General features: G+C 36.3%; 2 protein-coding genes across 6 annotated transcripts in view; one reads left to right on the top strand and one right to left on the bottom strand.

Moving 5' to 3' along the window:
- The first annotated feature begins 3,660 nt into the window (after positions 1 to 3,660).
- Positions 3,661 to 16,593, top strand: LOC128993921 (negative elongation factor E-like). Its single transcript, XM_054418041.1, has 6 exons — positions 3,661 to 3,918; positions 8,337 to 8,630; positions 10,154 to 10,356; positions 12,224 to 12,278; positions 15,871 to 15,982; positions 16,424 to 16,593. Exons 1-6 carry the CDS (start codon positions 3,838 to 3,840, stop codon positions 16,495 to 16,497), a joined length of 819 nt encoding a protein of 272 aa, XP_054274016.1. The 5' UTR covers positions 3,661 to 3,837; the 3' UTR covers positions 16,498 to 16,593.
- The window catches only part of LOC128993919 (titin-like), a 26,183-nt gene continuing 22,338 nt past the window's right edge, over positions 16,587 to 20,431 (bottom strand). For 4 of the 5 annotated variants that reach the window (XM_054418038.1, XM_054418035.1, XM_054418037.1 and 1 more), the window contains one exon: positions 16,587 to 18,902. In XM_054418038.1, coding sequence (XP_054274013.1) covers positions 16,716 to 18,902 — 2,187 coding nt within the window. In that variant the 3' untranslated portion in view covers positions 16,587 to 16,715. The remainder of the gene's footprint in view (positions 18,903 to 20,431) is intronic. The other variant, XM_054418036.1, reaches the window with a different exon arrangement.

Below are 20,431 nucleotides of genomic sequence, written 5' to 3'. Positions count from 1 at the left end.
ACGTTCGTTCTAAAAAAAAAAGTTATACATACAAAGTGGGTACGCAAACTTTACAATCATACAATTTCCAGCGGGCACAGTTTTCTGACTATAAATGCTTATATCTATATCTACATGTGTCTACACACATGTGTTGTTTTCCCACCAACTGTTCGTTTCGAAAATGGCAAAAATATTCCTTCACTTTGTTGTGTGCAAAAATACCGGCAATGAACGGAAAACACGAGCACGAGCATTTGCTGTCATACTACTCGCGATTCGGCGAGTTGCTGTTCTGTACTTTGCGTGGGTACAGTCTGGAGCCGGCTAAAGGCGTGGGACTTGAATAAAATCCCCTTTTTTCAAATCATTAAACTAAATTTCAATTAATATTTTATTATAACTAATTTATCATAAAATAACAATATTTATTCTCGGTATATATTAATAACCTAACACTTTTAATTTTGAACGTATTTTGAAACTGTTAAATAACGATGCTGTGAATGTTTGAAAGAATAGTTGAGGGTACGTTTTTGAGAAAGATCGAGAACTAACGAAGAACTAACGATTGGTATATAGATATTAGCATTTATAGTCAGAAAACTGTGCCCGCTGGAAATTGTATGATTGTGAAGTTTGCGTACCCACTTTGTATGACTCGTAACTTTTTTTATTTTTGAGAACTAACGTAAATATTGAAAAACTATCGAGAACTAACAAAGAACTAACGATTGGTATATAGATATAAGCATTTTATTCAAAAAACTGTGCCCGCTGGAAATTGTATAACTGTGAAGTTAGCGTACCCACTTTGTATGCCTCGTAACTTTTTTTATTATTTGATAACTAACGTTAATATTGGAGAACTATCGAGAACTAACGAAGAACTAACGATTGGTATATAGATATAAACATTTTTAGTCAGAAAACGGTGCCCGCTGGAAATTCTATAATTGTGAAGTTAGCGTACACTTTGTATGTCTCGTAACTTTTTTATTTTTTGAGAACTAACGTTAATATTGGAGAACTATCGAGAACTAACGAAGAACTAACGATTGGTATATAGATGTAAGCATTTTTATTCAAAAAAGTGTGCCCGCTGGAAATTCTATAATTGTAAAGTACCCACTTTGTATGCCTCGTAACTTTTTTATTTTTTGAGAACTAACGTTAATATTGGAGAACAATCGAGAACTAACGAAGAACTAACGATTGGTATATAGATGTAAGCATTTTTATTAAAAAAAGTCTGCCCGCTGGAAATTCTATAATTGTGAAGTTGGCGTACCCACTTTGTATGCCTCGTAACTTTTTTATTTTTTGAGAACTAACGTTAATATTGGAGAACTATCGAGAACTAACGAAGAACTAACGATTGGTATATAGATGTAAGCATTTTTATTAAAAAAAGTGTGCCCGCTGGAAATTCTATAATTGTGAAGTTGGCGTACCCACTTTGTATGCCTCGTAACTTTTTTATTTTTTGAGAACTAACGTTAATATTGGAGAACTATCGAGAACTAACGAAGAACTAACGATTGGTATATAGATGTAAGCATTTTTATTCAAAAAAGTGTGCCCGCTGGAAATTCTATAATTGTGAAGTTGGCGTACCCACTTTGTATGTCTCGTAACTTTTTTATTTTTTGAGAACTAACGTTAATATTGGAGAACTATCGAGAACTAACGAAGAACTAACGATTGGTATATAGATGTAAGCATTTTTATTCAAAAAAGTGTGCCCGCTGGAAATTCTATAATTGTGAAGTTGGCGTACCCACTTTGTATGCCTCGTAACTTTTTTATTTTTTGAGAACTAACGTTAATATTGGAGAACTATCGAGAACTAACGAAGAACTAACGATTGGTATATAGATGTAAGCATTTTTATTAAAAAAAGTGTGCCCGCTGGAAATTCTATAATTGTGAAGTTGGCGTACCCACTTTGTATGTCTCGTAACTTTTTTATTTTTTGAGAACTAACGTTAATATTGGAGAACTATCGAGAACTAACGAAGAACTAACGATTGGTATATAGATGTAAGCATTTTTATTCAAAAAAAGTGCGCCCGCTGGAAATTCTATAATTGTGAAGTTGGCGTACCCACTTTGTATGCCTCGTAACTTATTTATTTTTTGAGAACTAACGTTAATATTGGAGAACTATCGAGAACTAACGAAGAACTAACGATTGGTATATAGATGTAAGCATTTTTATTCAAAAAAGTGTGCCCGCTGGAAGTTCTATAATTGTGAAGTTGGCGTACCCACTTTGTATGCCTCGTAACTTTTTTATTTTTTGAGAACTAACGTTAATATTGGAGAACTATTGAGAACTAACGAAGAACTAACGATTGGTATATAGATGTAAGCATTTTTATTCAAAAAAGTGTGCCCGCTGGAAGTTCTATAATTGTGAAGTTGGCGTACCCACTTTGTATGTCTCGTAACTTTTTTATTTTTTGAGAACTAACGTTAATATTGGAGAACTATCGAGAACTAACGAAGAACTAACGATTGGTATATAGATGTAAGCATTTTTATTCAAAAAAAGTGTGCCCGCTGGAAATTCTATAATTGTGAAGTTGGCGTACCCACTTTGTATGCCTCGTAACTTATTTATTTTTTGAGAACTAACGTTAATATTGGAGAACTATCGAGAACTAACGAAGAACTAACGATTGGTATATAGATGTAAGCATTTTTATTCAAAAAAGTGTGCCCGCTGGAAGTTCTATAATTGTGAAGTTGGCGTACCCACTTTGTATGCCTCGTAACTTTTTTATTTTTTGAGAACTAACGTTAATATTGGAGAACTATTGAGAACTAACGAAGAACTAACGATTGATATATAGATGTAAACATTTCTCATCAGGAAACGGCGTGCGCTAGAACCCGGAAGTGTGAAGTTAGCGTACCCACTTATTATCGGCTATAACTTTTTTATTTTTTGAGAACTAACGACAAAATTTGGGAACTATCAAGAACTAACGATGAACTAACGATTGGTATGATCAAAAGTGGATACGCTAATATGGGTACGCCAACTTCACGGACCTATAAAATTTGCCAATGAAAATGTTTATTATCCAATTACAGTAAGGCTGATAACCAGCATGATAAATATATAAGAACTTTAATTACGGAGGAATTTTAAAATTAATATTCCAGTAACTTGCGCAATTAACGCCAGATAAATTACCACCCCCTTACTTTTAAAAGCGTTTAGATGACCTTTGCATATTTCCTCCATAATAATGCACTATGCACCATGAAACTGATCAAAAGGAACAATGTTGGAATAAATTTAATCAAATATTTTCCTCTCCTTTTAGGCTAGTGCTAGTAGTTTTTGTAATCTCTTGTCTTCTCTCTTCTGTCTGTCGAGTGTCGGTGTTGGTTGGTTTGGTTTTTTTTAACAAAGTTTATTTACAATCTGTTTTACATTAAACAATTAAAAATTAAATACGATGACATTTTTATTAGGCCTAATAAAATAAAAATTGGAAAACATGAGTTAGCAGCTAAACTGGTTTGTTTACGTTTTGGTTGGTTGGTTGGCGATATGGAAGCCAATCGATTTACGATATTCGATAGTAGCTGTTTTCATACTACGACGATCGATACTTAACCGTATGCCTACCATATCGTTGTGAACCCAGCGCTATCCAATGTTTTGCTGTAGCAGCTGTCAGTTTTGTTTTGTTTACTATACTATTTAGTATTTACTGTACTATTAACCAACTTAGTAAATTAATGTGAGTACAGTACCAACAAGTAAAGTTAGCACAGTTTTCGAAGAATAAACTTTCAATAATAGTAGTGTTATAACTTCCTGTCTTCAAATTCAGAACAATGGTGTACCTACACTTCCCGACCAATTTAACAGAAGAAGAACTCATGTTACAGGCTAAATACCAGAAGCTTAAAAGAAAGGTAGGTAATGTTTTTGTAGTTGTGTAGGCACATATTCATCGACTAAGTTATGATCGCTGAAACTACATCGTATCAAATTCACTAAAATGCAGGTAGATGGGCATTTTCTTCAATCTGAGCAAACCCTTTGAATCACACGTTACTCTTGATGAGCTTTCTTGTTTTGGAATTATGGGGCTGTAACTCAAATAGTTCAGGTGCATGCAGTTTGAACCGGGCACACTGCATGAAAAACTATGTGCACTATTATTTCGGTACCGAGCTACACCACTAAGTAGGCCTACCCCCAGCACAATTAATGTTTGGCAGGAACTTGAGAACAAAGCTAGATCTCTTAACCCTCCAAGTGTCCATAGTTTAGGCCTTAATGTCCACCTATTTTTGGCGCATTTGCAAGGTTTTATTAAAACGGATCTGAGAAGCTTAAAACAATGTTAATTCTAATTTTCTATATACCATTTTATTTGGAAAATCATGGGCTTCAATATCATACATAAAACATAAGGAATATTTGTTTCAAAAAATTTATTTAGGTAAAAATAAAATTATTTTGGAAAAATTGAAAAAAAATAAGTTTGCGCTCAATGAAATTGTTTAAATTATAGGCCTATAAATATTTGAAAATAGCCACTTTGTTCTAAATTTTATGAGGATTACAAATATATAATTATATAAGGAAGTAGATTTGCAAATAAATAAGTTATGGGCAAAAAACAGATTTCAGTACATAGCGTTTAGCTAAGAATGCATAGCCTAACCATAGCTAGGAATCTGGCTGATAATTTACATCAATATCACTACCTACTTCTTCAGGATCATCAACCAGCACTTCAAAACCACTTAAATCTTCTTATAATGCACCACGTATATCACTACTTTTGATTTTTAACACTAAAACAATGATAAACGTAATAAAACACATCAGTCATCGGTCGGAGGGTAACCTAGCTGTTTACAAATACACGCACGTCAGCTGTCTGCTACAATTATGATCGGCTCAGAGATCATACAGCGCTGAGACAGACCTCTGGAGAAAGCTTAGAATATTACGGAAAGAACGATACCTAACTCGATCCAGTTCAATCCGATTCAGTCAGTCATAGAGCCTTCGCCGTAAACGATGTCTGCGTGTCGAAAAATCGACAAGTAACACTACACAAGGTGTGCTGCTTGTCGAATTTTCGTCAAGTAACACTGGGAGGGTTAAGGCCTAGTGAAGATGACAAAAATGAGGCTCAACAACCAATATATTTAACAAGCATTACAATATTGGCGAGAGAGTACAGTCAAGAAATTATGCAGGATAAAATCTGTGGAAATTTGGAACTGTGGTGGAAAGACTAGGGCGACCTCACTACCTTGTAGAACTTGATGAAGGGTATGTAATCAAACGGCACCTCAATCAACTTCGAGCTTGTGAAGTGCCAAAAGATTCTACTTCTTACAAAAGCCCTCTACTTAGCTCATTGCAACAAACAAGGCAAGGAAGTCCAAACAGCCGATGTGACCCAATAGCCAAAGTTCCTCCTAAGCAAACACATCAAACTTTCATATTCCGAAACACCAATCAAAGATGCTCAAGACAACTGCCATTCATGGGAAAATCAAGATAGCCTCCGGCATGTTAAGTAAATTGTTGTGCAAAATTCAGAAAGTTCACATGATACTGAAAATTTGTTAAGTAGCACTTCAAGCGGGGAAGGTACTGCAGTCTCTGGAACATCGAGTCCTACAGTGAACTTTATGCTTAATGAGGGAAGGTGTTGTACTTTGGACCTATATGTACCTTGGACCTATACTCATTTTAGCACTATCTGTTGAGTAAAGGGAGAAAAGGGAAGTAAGGGGAACATTTAAATGTGTTTCTACATTTATTTCCTCTACTTTAAAATCAGTGGTCCAAGGTACAACATAGGTAGCCTATTGTACCTTGGTCCTAATGTTATAATTTTTTAATAATTGAAAATATATTTTTTGGGTGAAAATAAAGGGTTAAATAAAATATATGCATTGTGTTAAAGAACAATGATTACTTTTCACTAACATTTATTGTGTTTTAATGTGTCATATCAGAATAAAAAAATAAAAAGGTAAAATAGGTCCATGGTACAACACCTTCCCTACTGAGAAAAAAAAAACCAGCAGACAACAAGAGGCCCAGGAGCCGAGTTCCAGCAGACAACAAAACGCCGCATAGGCCTACTCACAACCAGATGCTCCCAAGATTCGGCTATCAACGAAAATCAGGAAACCCATCAAAAGGATGGATTTGTAAATGAGTTTTCTCTCAAATAAGTGGGGAGGAATTGTTATATATTTAAAACTCTCTCGTTTATTTTTAATATAATGACTGGATTAATTTTATATTGTAAATAATTCAATGTTTACTTTTCATTATAAACAAATAAACATGATTCAATAGTTGTGTTCATGTATTTGTACGAATTTATACTTAATACTTAACGAATTGGCTTAGCTGCAAAGTCCTGTAGCATTCATTTGTGCCATAAACAAACCTTCGATAGCCGCAATAGTGAGTTCCAATGAATGTCAATCTCTTGAAAACATCCTCAGTTTAGCCAAAAGATGTAGAGTCATGTTATGCCACAATTTATCGACCAATGCAGGATTAGTCAAAGGTGCTGTTGGCACCGTCCGCGATATTTTATACGAACGTGAAGAAGTCTTATCACATTTGGAAATGCAGCTTTTATGTTTATTAGTTGAATTATGATGACCCAACATTATGCAATACAGTGGTTCCGATTGTCCCTATTGTAACTAAATTTTGTAAACGTGACATTAATTGAATTCCCGAAAACAATTTCCATTGGCACCTGCCTATTCTCTCACAATTCACAAATTCCAAAAGGCAAGACCCTGAACCAAGCAGTTGTTGATATTGGACCAAGACAAATCAGTGCTGGGTTGACGTATTGCAGTGAGCCGCATCCGAACAATAGATGGACTGATTTTTGACCCAGGATTTCCAAAAGAAAATCTGATAAACATTAACTAAAATTTGATCTGAAAAATAAACTAGTAGATGATAAATGTTTAGTATGACAATGAAAACTAAAATGATTTTTTAGTTTTAGCACAGACTATTGACCAATTTGTCCATGGTTTAGTTAGAAATTTTCTCAGTCTTTAAAATTAATTTCCCAATTAATATATTTTTTATTTGATTTTTTTAGTTCTATAGGTTTTGGATATAAGAGAATGCTATTTCTTTTGTGTTTTCATTTGTATACTTATCATCATATAAAGTTAAACTGTTATGCAGTTATCCGTAGGTAAGCAAAATGGGTAGAAGCCGAAACTGTTTGGGTTGAATGTAATCACTAGCTGAAACTGTACCGCTCTGTTTGAGAAAAAAAGTAAATATACCATCCCAGAGGTTTTAAGCTTAAAATGCAAATGCAGGTTAAAAAAAACATATAATAACATCTCAGTAACAAGTTTTCCTCTTCACTAGGAAATAACTTTTAACTTTTTTAATCGCCAAAAAAAATTTTGCAAATCAATTTTTTCTCTATTTGAAATTATAGGTAAGGCCCCGGCCACACGAGGCGGTTTAACCGCGCGAAGTTAAGCCGCGCGAAGTTAAGGGGTTCGACAACACATTGAATCAAATGAGAGTGGCCACACGAGGCGAAGTTTAGCCGCATGTGCGTTTGAGCCGCAGTATGTCGTCCCCCGACCGCGCGAAGTTAAGCCGCGTTGGAGGGGATGACACACGTAGTCTTATGAGAGTGGCCACACGATACGGTTCGACCGCGCGGCAGCCGCGCTTATTGGAGATATTCTTCGGACATTTCCAGTGGTTTTTGAGTTTGTTTTGTGTATTTTTTACCGGTTGTGTGGTGTTCAAACAATGTTTGATACATATGAACTCCGAACTATGGTTTCGCATGTGCTCGTAAAAGGTTTGGAACACAAAAAAATTTTTTTTTCCGTTATGAAGGGATGGACCCAATGATTTATGTTAACGTTCCAGATCACCACACGCTTTTAATGCACAAACTAACATAAGTGTTTTGCCCATGACTAAAAAGAGTGAACTGAACTATGTTTTAATTAATAGAGTACTCATACTGGGAAACCCCAACAGGAAGCGGTTCATCCGCCCCGTGTGGCCAGGCACTTCGCGCGAAGATAAGCCGCCCGGCTTAAATTCGCCTCGTGTGGCCGGGGCCTAAAAATCATTTTGAAGCTTAATAGAATCCGCTAATGACTCCGCTCAATTTTGTGGACGCGGCTGTGAACGCCACCTAGTTAATTTAGTTTCTGAAATTCTTAACTTTAGAAATTTTTGAAGCATGGAGCCTCTGAACAAATCAAATATTAAATATAAATATTATAATAAATCTTTATTAAACATCAACTTGCTTACATTTGACATGTAATTGTTGCAGAAAAAGGCTTTACAAGCCTTAAAAGCTCCAAGACCTGAACCAGAGAGAACTCCAACTCCCAAAAGGCCGATGGAAGCACAAAATGCAAAAGAAGTTGCGAAAAAGTTGTTGAAATCTGGTGCCATCACTGCCATTCCCCGCACTCCGAAGCGTCCGGAACAGGCTGGGTTCAAGAGACCTAGAGGATTGGAAAGAAAATTGTCAGGGGCCGATAGAACTGTGAGCGGCTACCAACCATTCTCCGCGACTCAAATGGATGATCAGGATTCAGAGACTATGCGCCCAAGAGTTAACGTAAGTATTTTGTAAGGATATTTTAAATATAAGTTAAACTACTTTTAGTTGTGTTTTTATGAGTCTTTTATGTTTTCTCTGGCCTATTTGTACTTCTTCTAAGGTAAGCTAGTTGCTATCCTCATTATTCCACAATTCAAAATCCTGGCCTTGCATACAGTAACACAATTCTACAGTAACATAATTCTGAAACCTAGACTTGAATTTTCCAATCTTCAGCTGTCCAATCTTGTGTCGTCAACCCTACCTGCAGACGATAGAGTTTTGTGAAAATGTGTGTCGTTTCAATGTGGGATGACTTTACACTAAAGCAATTAAGTACATGAAACCTTCCTGTCTGTTATCCGAAGGTACACGTCACTTGACCTTTCTTATTGTATTACTGTACTGTATATAGCACACAGTTTGTCAACTCCTCATATACGGTACCTGTAGGCCTACTTCTGTCATATCTTTACCTCAGTGCAAATGGAGACCCATGGCTGAGAGGGACAAATGCTCTGGAAATTCACTTAATCTGCAGGTTTGCTGTGGCGGGGATATTTACCTTGTTAGCAGACATTTTGCTTATCTGACCTTCCAGCGACCAGTTGAGGTTAGATATTAAGCCTATTTCAACTTATTTTATTCTAGTAAGCCTATTTCCTTTTTTCGTTTCTCTCGTGTCAATGTAACTCCAAATATGACTCTTCTCGTATTACTGTATTAATCTCATTTGATTAATTACTTATTAGGTTTCAGAGTGTATTTATTCTATTTTAACTCATTGTATTTCTCCTCTCCTCCCCTCTGTTTACTTAAGAATCAACCCTTTAATTTTCACATAACATTACTTACATAAAATTCAGCAAAGCTGATGCAACAACAGGTGAAATTATTATCATGAAATACAAAAAATAAAACTTTTTCCTACAGTTACCTAACAATGTACATGTTCTCTCACTGATTTGAGAAAGCAAAGTCCAATTCACTCATCAGTGAGACAATGTTTACATTGTCTCACTATAGCCTAATTACTTTGTCTCACTCCAGATTTGCAACGTGAAGGCACGAAATAGTGAGCGCGTAACATGCAGACAAGGTCGTATGCGCGCGAAATACGTTGGCAGCACTGGCTGTAAATCAGGTGGTCAGCTGTTGTACTGTTGCATCATTAAATGTCATATTAAAAGTTCACTTCTGTGTAAAAATATGTTATGTTTCTTTACCAATTTATTTGTTTTATGGTAACTGTAGGAAAAATATAATGTGCAACTCGAGTGCAAAGTGCAATTGCTCACTTTGCTCACTAGTTGCACAAATAACTATTTACATTAAATTTTTAAAATTAAGTCAACACATAATTCATAAAAGAGTTCACATAGAAAATAAATATATGCCTTTGTCGATTAACTGAATTGCTATTTGAATTGTTCTATCGTTTCTACAGTTTTAATACGTTTTGGTAATTTGTTATAATTTTTTTTTTTTAATACTGTGGAATATATTCAAGTGCAGTAAAATTGAACATGCATTGATTGCAGGACTTGTATGAAAGTTTTGTCAGTGCTCGGGACAGAGAAGAACGAGGATTAACAGACAAACCAAGAGAAGAAGGTAGACCTGAGAAACCTCGGTCTGGGAACACAATTTTCGTTCATGGTATGAAAATTACTGAGGACTTCCTACGTAAAACTTTCCAGTCATATGGCAACATTGTAAACATATCAATGGAAATTGAAAAGAAGTAAGTTTTGTTCGTTGGAACATTAATTATTAACTGAAAGAAATCCTAAATAAGCCTAAATTTCTGTGTTACTAGAGAAATAGTATAGATAGACTCATTTAGCGTTTTGCTGTAGTGTAGGCTAGATCCTCACTCATCTTCCAATTATATCTGGGTGAAAGCCTTAGTTGCATCCCAATCCCATAATGCAGGGTCGTATTTAGAACCGATGAGGCCCCGGCGGCTCTCACCAGAGAGGCCCCTCTATATTCTGATTCTTCGGACAGGTTAGAACGTGGTATTATTGCTTCAACTCGACGAATTGACCTTTTGTTTCGAACAATCCGATAAGCAAAAAGATCTAGGAGACTAAACTAATAAATAAGTCTATTATTTTTTTAAATAATAATATTAGGCATCTTAGGTCGGGCCCCCGTGGAGGAATTAGTGAACATCTTTCGCGATCGTGGAGACATCACCTTCGTCCTTTGCAATCGCGGCAAAATCTCCTGTGGCCGTGGAGAAATAGTTAACCTCTTGCGCGAGCGCTGAGACATAATCTTCGTCCCCGTTGATCAAGACGAAATCGTGAGGATCTTCCGAGTTTTTGTTGACATGATCTTCGACACCCGCGGTCGCGATAAAATCCTAGATTGATATCTTCCGCGATCGCGGATAAATAGTGACAAACTCATATGTTAACGGCGAAATAATGAAGATCTTCCTCTGTCGCGCAGATTTTATTAATATCTCCCACAATCACGGGGAAAAAGTAATAAATTGGTTGAAATAAATTATCAATAAAATAAATTTTAACGCCCCAAGTGAGGCCTCCCTCCGAGGTCGAGGCCCCCGGCAACCCCCTGGCCCTGCCCATATGCCAATGAAAGATATAATAACAAAGAAAGATTGGCCAGGTGTTCCTTTCAAAAATAATCTTGCAAGCAAATTGCAAATTGTGCACCCTAGATGTAAGAGGTGTGTCATTGCATTCAGTTGTTTCATTTGTTTGAACTAATATTGTCACAACAGCACATCTGTGTTAAAACACATTAAACGTGTGTGTAACTAGTTATGTTATTATATTTAAATAGTTGAGGAGATTTGTAAATAAAAGTCATTAAATTACTAATGTTATAGGAGATTACTTTTTTAATCAAATTTTTACATCATGTTATTTTGGATATTGGAAATTTATTTGGTAAGCAGTTTTTCTAACCTGGATTATATTTTATCGAAGCTAACGATTAGTTAAGTGCTTCTTGATATATAAAGTATAGACACCAAGACACCTCTATTTAATAATGTCAAGTGCCAAATTTTCATTTGTATTCACTTTCCTAATGGCTTTAATGCCCCTTTTATGTAATAGGCCTAGTTATTAAAACACTTGTGTAAGAAAGTATTTTTAACCTTTAAAACCTCAAAGGCCCACATATCAATAAATCAAAGTACAACTCAACAAAACAGCTGAAAATTATATCTGGTAATGTGACACGTCAAGCTTAAAACTGCTAGCTTTAGTGTTTGGGTGACCAGTACTTTTGTCTGGTCAGAGGCCAAGTCTCCCTGGCCAAGAGACTGCACTTTAGATTGAGGATTTTAAAACCATCTCTGTCAGGCTGGTGTGCAACTTATGAAAAGTTAGCCTATCTGTAGCAGAGCTTGATGGGAGTGGCCCAACTAATATAAATAGTGAATGGCTAAAGTTGACAAGATGGGTGGATTCTCTGTGAATTAAATGGAATAAGAACAACAATTAAACATCTACCTGGAGATTTAAGAGTTAAGTGATAAAAATATGTGTTTCAATCAAGGAATGGAACCATGTTACCAAATAAGCAAATGATGAACGCATATATTTTCTTATTATGGCATACATTTTCAGCCGTGGGTTCGTGACATTTGACAAAACTGAAGCAGCTGATACGGCAATTACTGAGGTAAGACTAATTTTACTGTTCACTGTAGGTTTTTAAATAGGTTCATAATACTGGTGTAACTTATAATAATGGCTGTTTTGTGTTTTCCCGCAGTAACATGTGCTACCATACTTGGGAATAACGAATAGAAATTTTAACGATTAGCAATATTCGTTAGTTTTTTCGGTTAACTTCTATCATATTGGTTGGTTTTTAAAAAGTACTGAAAATAACTTCTACTCAGTTAGATCCTATCTAACGAATGGATAATATTATACTTTTTAGTAGTTTTGGAGTTTAAATAGTTAGTTAGTTAGTTTAAAAAACAAGTTTTTTTGCTTGATCGGTGAAGGCTGCGTGCGGCCGTGAGTGTCAGCACCCTTGTTGACAAACAACGCGTGGGGGGGGGGGGGGGGGAGGGAAAGTCCAGTTGCTTTGGAATTTGGTATGCTTTTGACCATGGGGAGTGGAGGCAGTGGCAGCCACTAAAAAAACCGAGGGGTGGGAAGAGGGAAAGTTTGTTTGGTGATTTGTCATCTCAAAACATTGTCTTCAGTTGTTCATTCTCTGACAAGTAATTTTTTCTGTGGTAGCAACCTTAGCCTGTGATACTCAACTCCCGATTAACTGGGGTTGAGTAAGGTTGAGGCTTCCTGCATAAGTAAAATTGTGGTTAAATCAACAAAATACTATAGAGTGTATTGAAATACATTAACTTATAAAATTATGGTAGGCTAATTAACAAGTTTATATTGTTAATTAATCCACAAGATGGATAGTTTATATTGCACTAAAACATAACTGAATGTTATATTTGACAGAAATCACAATGAATAACACTCATATTTGATCCCAATGACACTCGTAAATACAACGAAGATCTAGTCTTTAAGATCAAATAAAATATTTACAAGACCCAAACTACCGTGAATTAAATTCTTTGAAAATAATCTGTAACAGTTTTCTGTTTTTGAACAAAGAAATATATTTTTCCTGCAGTCACCCGACGAAGTTGATTTCCTTGCACTGATTATAGTACAGAAAGCTGCTAATTGTAGCATTTACTTACTTTGTTGCACCGTTTATACTTTGTCGCACGATTTATACTTTGGCGCTAACCAGAATTCCAACCAAACAACACAAATTGGTTTTATTATGCACATAATCCGACTTGGAAATAGGTTGGCAACACTTAAAAATACTATTAATATGATCAGCTGATTGACTATTGATACTATGATTTAACCTGTCCTTTCGTGTTTATATTCTATTTTTCGTTCAACGCTTGGTTTGAACATAACCAAAAGTGTAGTATTTTAAAGAATAATTATAAGTGGGCCTAACATGTTTGAGAACAATAATCTCAGTGATTGTGAATATATGTGTACACCAGAAGAAATATGTAGCAGAAACTGCAAAGCATGTTTCATTAAACCTGTTATCTGAAAAATCAAGAAAGAAGTATGAACGAGCATATGAACTGATGACCGAGCTGATACCAACTGATGATTGAGTGAGCCTAGGCCTGGCTGGTGATAGTGATTTATTATTTATTGGTATGTTTACATCCTAACTGCCCTTCCTACCCAGACAACGACAACACTGCGGTTTCAAAAACATTGACTTGTGTTGGTTTAGTTACCACATTAATTAAAACATCGGGATTAGTAAACAAATCCAGCTAAAGCTGGAAAATGCCTTAGATTAACCACACAGACAACTGTATAGTAGTAGAAATAACAAGCAAAAACAAAATTAAATCTGAAACAACACAATAGGTTGGAACAAAGGTGAATACGAACAAAATGGACAAGTCTGCACAAGATGGTGGCCTCGCTTGTGTTGATGTTATTTCATTGTTAATCTTGTGCAGATGTACCCTTTTTGTTGTGATTTTCTAGCGTTAGCTGGGCCATTTTTACTAATCTTGTTAAGTTTTAGGTACTTTCTCACCCAAGGATGGATAAGGTTCCAGATCCTGAAACGTTGTAAAATCTTGCTAATTGTTTTTAAATTTATTAAAAATTTTAAAATACTTTTACTGACGTTTTTAAAGTTTACTAATTATTGTGATGAATTGAAATGTCTGGAATAATGCATTTTTAAAAGTTAACTTCAAACAAAGAAAAAAAAATTAGTTTCAGACTAGCACAACAACAGATTTAGTGTTTTCTTCATTGAAAAAGATGTAGAAAGATACATAACATAGCTGTAAGCCTAGCTATAGTTTGGGATAAAATATTTTTTGTTTAACATTGAGTACCTAGATAATTACTAGGTAAGTAGATTTTGTATCCTGTTTTATGGGGCATGTTTTGGTGAGTATTTGATTTGCAAGTATAGAGTGTGCTGATGGCAATTAAATGTTTTTTACCATTATGTTTTACTGATAGGGATTGACAATCCAAACCAATAATCTCCAGTTGTAATTGTAGTATGACCAAATAAAAGGAATGAAGGAAGGGGGGGAAAAAGGTTAGGCCTAATAGAAAAGAGTTTAATTTAAGTTAGGGCGAGTGCAATATACAGGGTGGTAAAAAAGTCCCTGGACAGTTAAATATTATAAAAAAAAAATGCAGATAGAGCTACAATACTTGGTACAAAGTTACAGGGCATAAAACTCTATTTTAACACATATTCAATGATCCAATAACTCTTCAGGGGGACGGCCCACAAGGAGTTGGAAGAAAATCTTAAATGGAAGCATAGGTCAATATGCACATCAAATTAAAGGTCTTTTTTAGTAAAATACAATGCCGCAAACCGCACTTCAAAAGGTTGATCCTGCGCAAAATGACAGTTGTTCAAAGATTCATTTAATTAACATTGCTATTATACGCTTACTCCTCAGGGGGCACAACCCTAGGAATCGGAAGAAAATTGTTAACGTAAGCATAGGTCGGTATGCACATCAAATTAAAGGTCTTCACTTTAGTAGATTGCGATGCCGTAAGTTCAAGCTCAAAAGAATGCCTGAGTAAAAAATGGCAGTCGTTCAAAGATTCAAAATGGCGGATTCAAGAAATCTTTGAACATCTGCCATTTTGCGCAGGATCAACCTTTTAAAGTGCGGTTTGCGGCATTGTATTCTACTAAAAAAGACCTTTAATTTGATGTGCATATTGACCTATGCTTCCATTTAAGATTTTCTTCCGACTCCTTGTGGGCCGTCCCCCTGAAGAGTTATTGGATCACTGAATATGTGTTAAAATAGAGTTTTATGCCCTGTAACTTTGTACCAAGTATTGTAGCTCTATCTACATTATTTTTTAAAATATTTAACTGTCCAGGGACTTTTTTACCACCCTGTATGTATATTACAATGCTAGAAGAATCTATTTATTTCTTGTGTTGTTGGCTAAACTACTGAGTGATGTTATGCTTCTACACAAAGGGAACGGAACAGCAGTTTGGAGTTATCGCCATGAAAATTGTATCGTCCCAATACCGGGGTTTCAAAACTTATTTAATAGTAATTATTTACAATTACAAATAGCCTGAAAATCCTAACTCTTATGTACAGACAATTGAGATAAAGAAACATATTTTGTAAAGAGGCATGTTTTGTGAGTTGGAATCCTAGTAGTCTAATATGGTATGATGACTGTTACAGATCAATGGCAGCATTGTGTCAAATATACAACTGAAGGTTACCTTGGCTCGGAGACAACCAATAATCAGTCCCATCAATGATGCCTCCTCATCCACTGCTTGGTCCTCTCTTGGTAAGTGCCTCAATGACTGGTTACCTGCCTGGCTATGGCTGGTACTTGCCTTGTTTTTATGCTCTTAGTATTCTGTAATACTAAATTAAATAGCTTATGATGGTATTGAAACCATATTTTTGACTATCAAACGTCATTGGAATAGACAAGTTCAAGTTACACTATCAAACTCTTTGAGATTGAAATGATTTAAATCTCCCCGTTTTGAAAAAAAAAAATCAACAAACATAAATAGTCCCTATTGGATTTCAATGAAACAGTCAGAAAATATAACTTGTCACAAGATCAGTGAAAAAATGAATTCAGTTCCTTGGTCAATCATCTTACTGTGTCTTTCATATTTTTTTCAAGCAAATTTTCCTATTTTCTGTCTTGTTTGGATCCAAAATATAAACTGATGCTCCAAAACTTTGTCATAACTTTGTTTGTGTTATGTTTCAGCTTCCAACCGATCTCAAAAAGGAAGCCACAAGGACAAAAGAGAACAAGTAATATACGATGATATATTTGACTAACTTTATATGATTTAGTCTTCTTAAGTTAGTGTCTTAAGTTGAAACTATCAATGTGATAGGGAGTTTATTGTAAATAAAAATTAAAATCATTTAAAAAACCACTCAAAACAGTGTTTATTTACAAACTTTATCATTAGAATTGTAAAAAGAGCATTGTTCAATGTTCTCGGTCTAAAAATAAATAACGACTTAAAACAAATGAAATAAATAACAAAAGTTCAAGGGTGAGGCGGGAGGAAGTCCCAGTGATGATGGTGAACGGTTCTATCTTGCCCAAAACCCAGGAGCAATAGCCCGGCAATGAGAACAAGAACGATACAAGCTGCTGTCTGGGCGTCTTTTCGCTTCTCACCCTCTGGAAATGCAGCATTGAGGACCTCGATGGCTTGGTTCATCCCACGAGATGCAGAGTTGTGCCAGATGCCAAGGAGCTGTCTGATTAACTCTATCGCAGTCGCCTCTCTCTGGTGAGGTCTCCGAGCTATTGGGTAACTAGGGAACTCGTCTTCTTCCTCCTCGTCAGTTGACAGCTGAGTCGGCTGTTTGTGAGAGTGATGTCTTCGTCTTCGAGGAACCATCCTCAACTCCTCCTCTGAGTCTTGTGATCTCGTTCTGGGAGGAGACCTCGGTGGAGGGGATGATGGGACGTAACCAGGAACATGCTGGCCTTGCGGACTGTGGATGACTATGGTAGGTGGTGGGGATGGCCTCCGTGGGGGTGAGGGTGGGGCTGGCAGTGGGGAGGCAGGAGGCACTTGTGTTAGAGGTTGTACGGACGAAGATGAAGGGAGAGATTCTTGTTGGTTCATAGGTTGTATAACGGATGGTGGTGCCACTTCCTGTTGAGGTGTAGTGTTTGTTTGCGAGTCTGTCATCTCCGGAGGAGTCTGAGTCGATGACTGAATGTGAATAACTGGTGCGGGTGGTGGTTGCGGAGTTATTGCTTCTAGAAACGAAGAAGGAAGCTCAAATCCACTTACTACTAAATGACCTGATTTACTTGTCAGTTCTGCAACTTGCATTGATACACCGTCAATGTCGGAAACTGTAATCTTATGTGCTTGTAGTTCAGTAACATTGAGTTTGTCTACATCCAATTCTGCTACATGTATTTTTTTAGCTTTAAGAATTTCAGTCTCAGGAGTTGGTATAACTACTACTTTGTGCTCGATAATTGTTTCAACTTTTTTCTCCACCTCAGGCTCCTTAGCAGGGCGTGGTGTTTCTGATGATGATTCCTCATATCTGCTATAATCAGCTGAAGTTTGTTGTTCTTCTTCCACATAAAACCCATCTGGTAATGTATCAGTCTGAGTTGATACATTAGCTTCAACAGGTGCTGGTAAGGGTGTTTTCCTTGTTTGGCTTAGTGACTTTTTTCTCCGCTCTGTTTTGACTGGAGGCTCACTCAATATTTCTGGTTGTGCATGTCCAGTGTGTGGCACTGTTTGTCTCTCAAAAACCTCTTCTACAGGTTCAATATTGGGAGATTTTTCTCTTTTTGTCTCATGATCATGATGTGGGTGACCTACAAGAATATCAATTCTCTCTGAGACTACTACATCTTGTTCATCCAAATCTGTTGTTTCCACCTCTTCCTCAGTAAATTCTCTCACATCTTCTTCGTCTCTCATTTCCTCTTCCCTGGTTTTCCTCGGGGGACGTGGTGGGGGAGGTAAAGGACGATCTTTCATTTTTTCGATCACATCTTCGCTTTGGAGATCCCTCATTTCTTGAACTTCTTCTTGTTCATATTTAATAGTAGATTTTTCATTATCTAATGAATCTAATATTACACTGTTGACAATTTCATTGTCTATGTATTCCAGGGTTTCTTTTTCTTTTGCCTCTTGAGTCTCATTTTCATCTTTCAAAGGTATAAATTCACCTTCGTAAACAGGCTCTCTGAACACTCTGTTTCCTCTCGGAGGTCTCGTTGGTCCTATTGTACTATAATTTCTCACAGGTCTAATAGGTGGAGGAGATGACATGTGCAGTTTTTTCTTAATTGCTCTTCTAGGATATGTAAAAAAGAAGTTTATACTCTGATTTTTCAAAGCTGCTAGTTGTGCCGCTGTTTTTCTTCGCCGACTAGGAGGAGGAGGTCGTTTTGGTTTTTCCGTTAGTTGTTTTTGTTTTCCTTCCATTACCGTCTTCTCTATAACAGCATAACCTGGTGAGTCTATGATGACAGGCAAAATGTCAGGCTTAGTTTCCAAATCCTCTGTCATGTGTGTCCTAGATTCTGAGATGAGAGATTCGGCTCCTCTAGAAGTTCGATCGTCTTCAGCCAGTGATGTTCCTTGTGATCGAGATTTTCTCATTGGGGGAGGAGGAGGAGAGTCGTAGTGACCATTCTGAATTGCCCTGCTTTGATCTGTATCCCTTTGAAGTGCGATCACCTGCTAGAAAAACATACTTTCTATTACAACATGATAAAGATAAATAAGGCGCACTATTATCATTAAACAATCTTGGGTACCTATATCTGGGGAGCTGGGTAGTTGAGTATTTAATGTGCTCACCTAACAAACAAAAGGTTGATCCTGGGAAAAGTCAGAAGCAGTCGGTCTTAGAAAATATATTGATTGCTAGAGGAGCACTATAACCATTAATCTAAATAAATAAAAGTACTGAGAGAGTAAAATATTTATTAGACAAGTTGAGCTAAATAAAAAAATATTTATGATGTAAATAGTAAACACATTTTGATGGTTCAAATAAAAAATTTTAATACACCTTTATTAATACATTGCAATCCGAATCCACATAATGTTTTACGTTTCAACTTCCATATCGGTCGAGTTGTCGTATGATGGGATTGGAGGAGCATTTGAATGATTGTTTATAACTTCTTTCCATACTACGCTGCGGGTGTAAGTAGGATTTGTTGGTGGTAAGACAATTTTTAAGTCATTTCGGTTCTTAACCCAAGAGTAGGCTACGTAAAGCTACCATGCATGAAAACCCCGGTGAGCAGGATCAAACCTACAAATTTCAGTGTTTGTCATTGGCTCTTGTGTATGGTCATAGCAAATGCTTGGCTTATGGAAAACTGATGGCGCTTCATTGTATTTCCAAGATGGGACTTGCTTGAATATAACGTGATTTGTGGAAAAATTTTCCAGAATGCTCTCCAGTGATTATTTTGGCCTTAATAATTACTAGTGTACCTGTTGCTCGAAATCGAGCAATTGTCAAGTACCAATATTATACAGAAGTTATTTTAAAACTACAGTAATAACAGTCATAATTTTCGATGAGTTTAAAAGACCCGACAAAATGCTTGTGTAACTAATTGTAATACTCACACTATTTAATAGCGCTTTGAAATAATAAACGCTTCTTGTAAAAATAGTTAGCCTTTTTTTTACCCGGCCTTATTTTTTAGTGTTTTCTACAAATGTTTCCCGACTTAAAGCTGTTACCAGTAAACATTTCTTGCATGTATTTATTTGATCTGACTTGAGGTAGGTTTACTTTACCACTGTGACAACATGATGTGTATATTCTTTAATGTTTTTTTTACTTACAAAATAAGTTGCTTAGCATAACTGGCAAAAATGATTCATCTCCCCAAGTGATTGTGTACCTGGATTCCCGGACTGTGAGACCAGAGTTTCGTTACGATTAATCGATTTCTAATGCACATTCCTTCAGTAACGTCCAGGTTTCACAATAGCATTATGATGGTGTACTCAGTGAGATTTAGTTCATGAGCAGTGGCGGTTCTGGACCTGGTCAAGGGGGGGCTATGGGGGTGTTCCACACCTGGAGTTGGATATTTTTAGTCTTTCATGAAATAAATTTAACCAAGATTTCGAAGATTTAGTTTATTGAATTTTAACAATCAGCAATGGCTTTAACACGTTCGCTGCGGGCCATCAAATGACAGGTGTAGCCTCAGTGCGGCGCAGCCCGCAGCGTCGAACAA

This window comes from Macrosteles quadrilineatus, unplaced genomic scaffold (genome assembly GCF_028750875.1).
Source record: "Macrosteles quadrilineatus isolate MER2022 unplaced genomic scaffold, UCM_ALF_1.0 Scaffold_5__1_contigs__length_97177068, whole genome shotgun sequence".
Classification (NCBI taxonomy): domain Eukaryota; kingdom Metazoa; phylum Arthropoda; class Insecta; order Hemiptera; family Cicadellidae; genus Macrosteles; species Macrosteles quadrilineatus.
The sequence above is the reverse complement of the archived record's forward strand: the minus strand, read 5'-3'. Positions and strand labels throughout refer to the sequence as shown.

What these genes read in the sequence shown, in the direction of transcription:
- LOC128993921 (XM_054418041.1), top strand. Translation starts at nt 3,838, where the DNA reads ATGGTGTACCTACACTTCCCGACCAATTTAACAGAAGAAGAACTCATG. An exon ending in ACCAGAAGCTTAAAAGAAAG is followed by an intron (nt 3,919 to 8,336) that starts GTAGGTAATGTT and finishes TAATTGTTGCAG; the next exon opens with AAAAAGGCTTTACAAGCCTT. An exon ending in CTGATACGGCAATTACTGAG is followed by an intron (nt 12,279 to 15,870) that starts GTAAGACTAATT and finishes TGACTGTTACAG; the next exon opens with ATCAATGGCAGCATTGTGTC.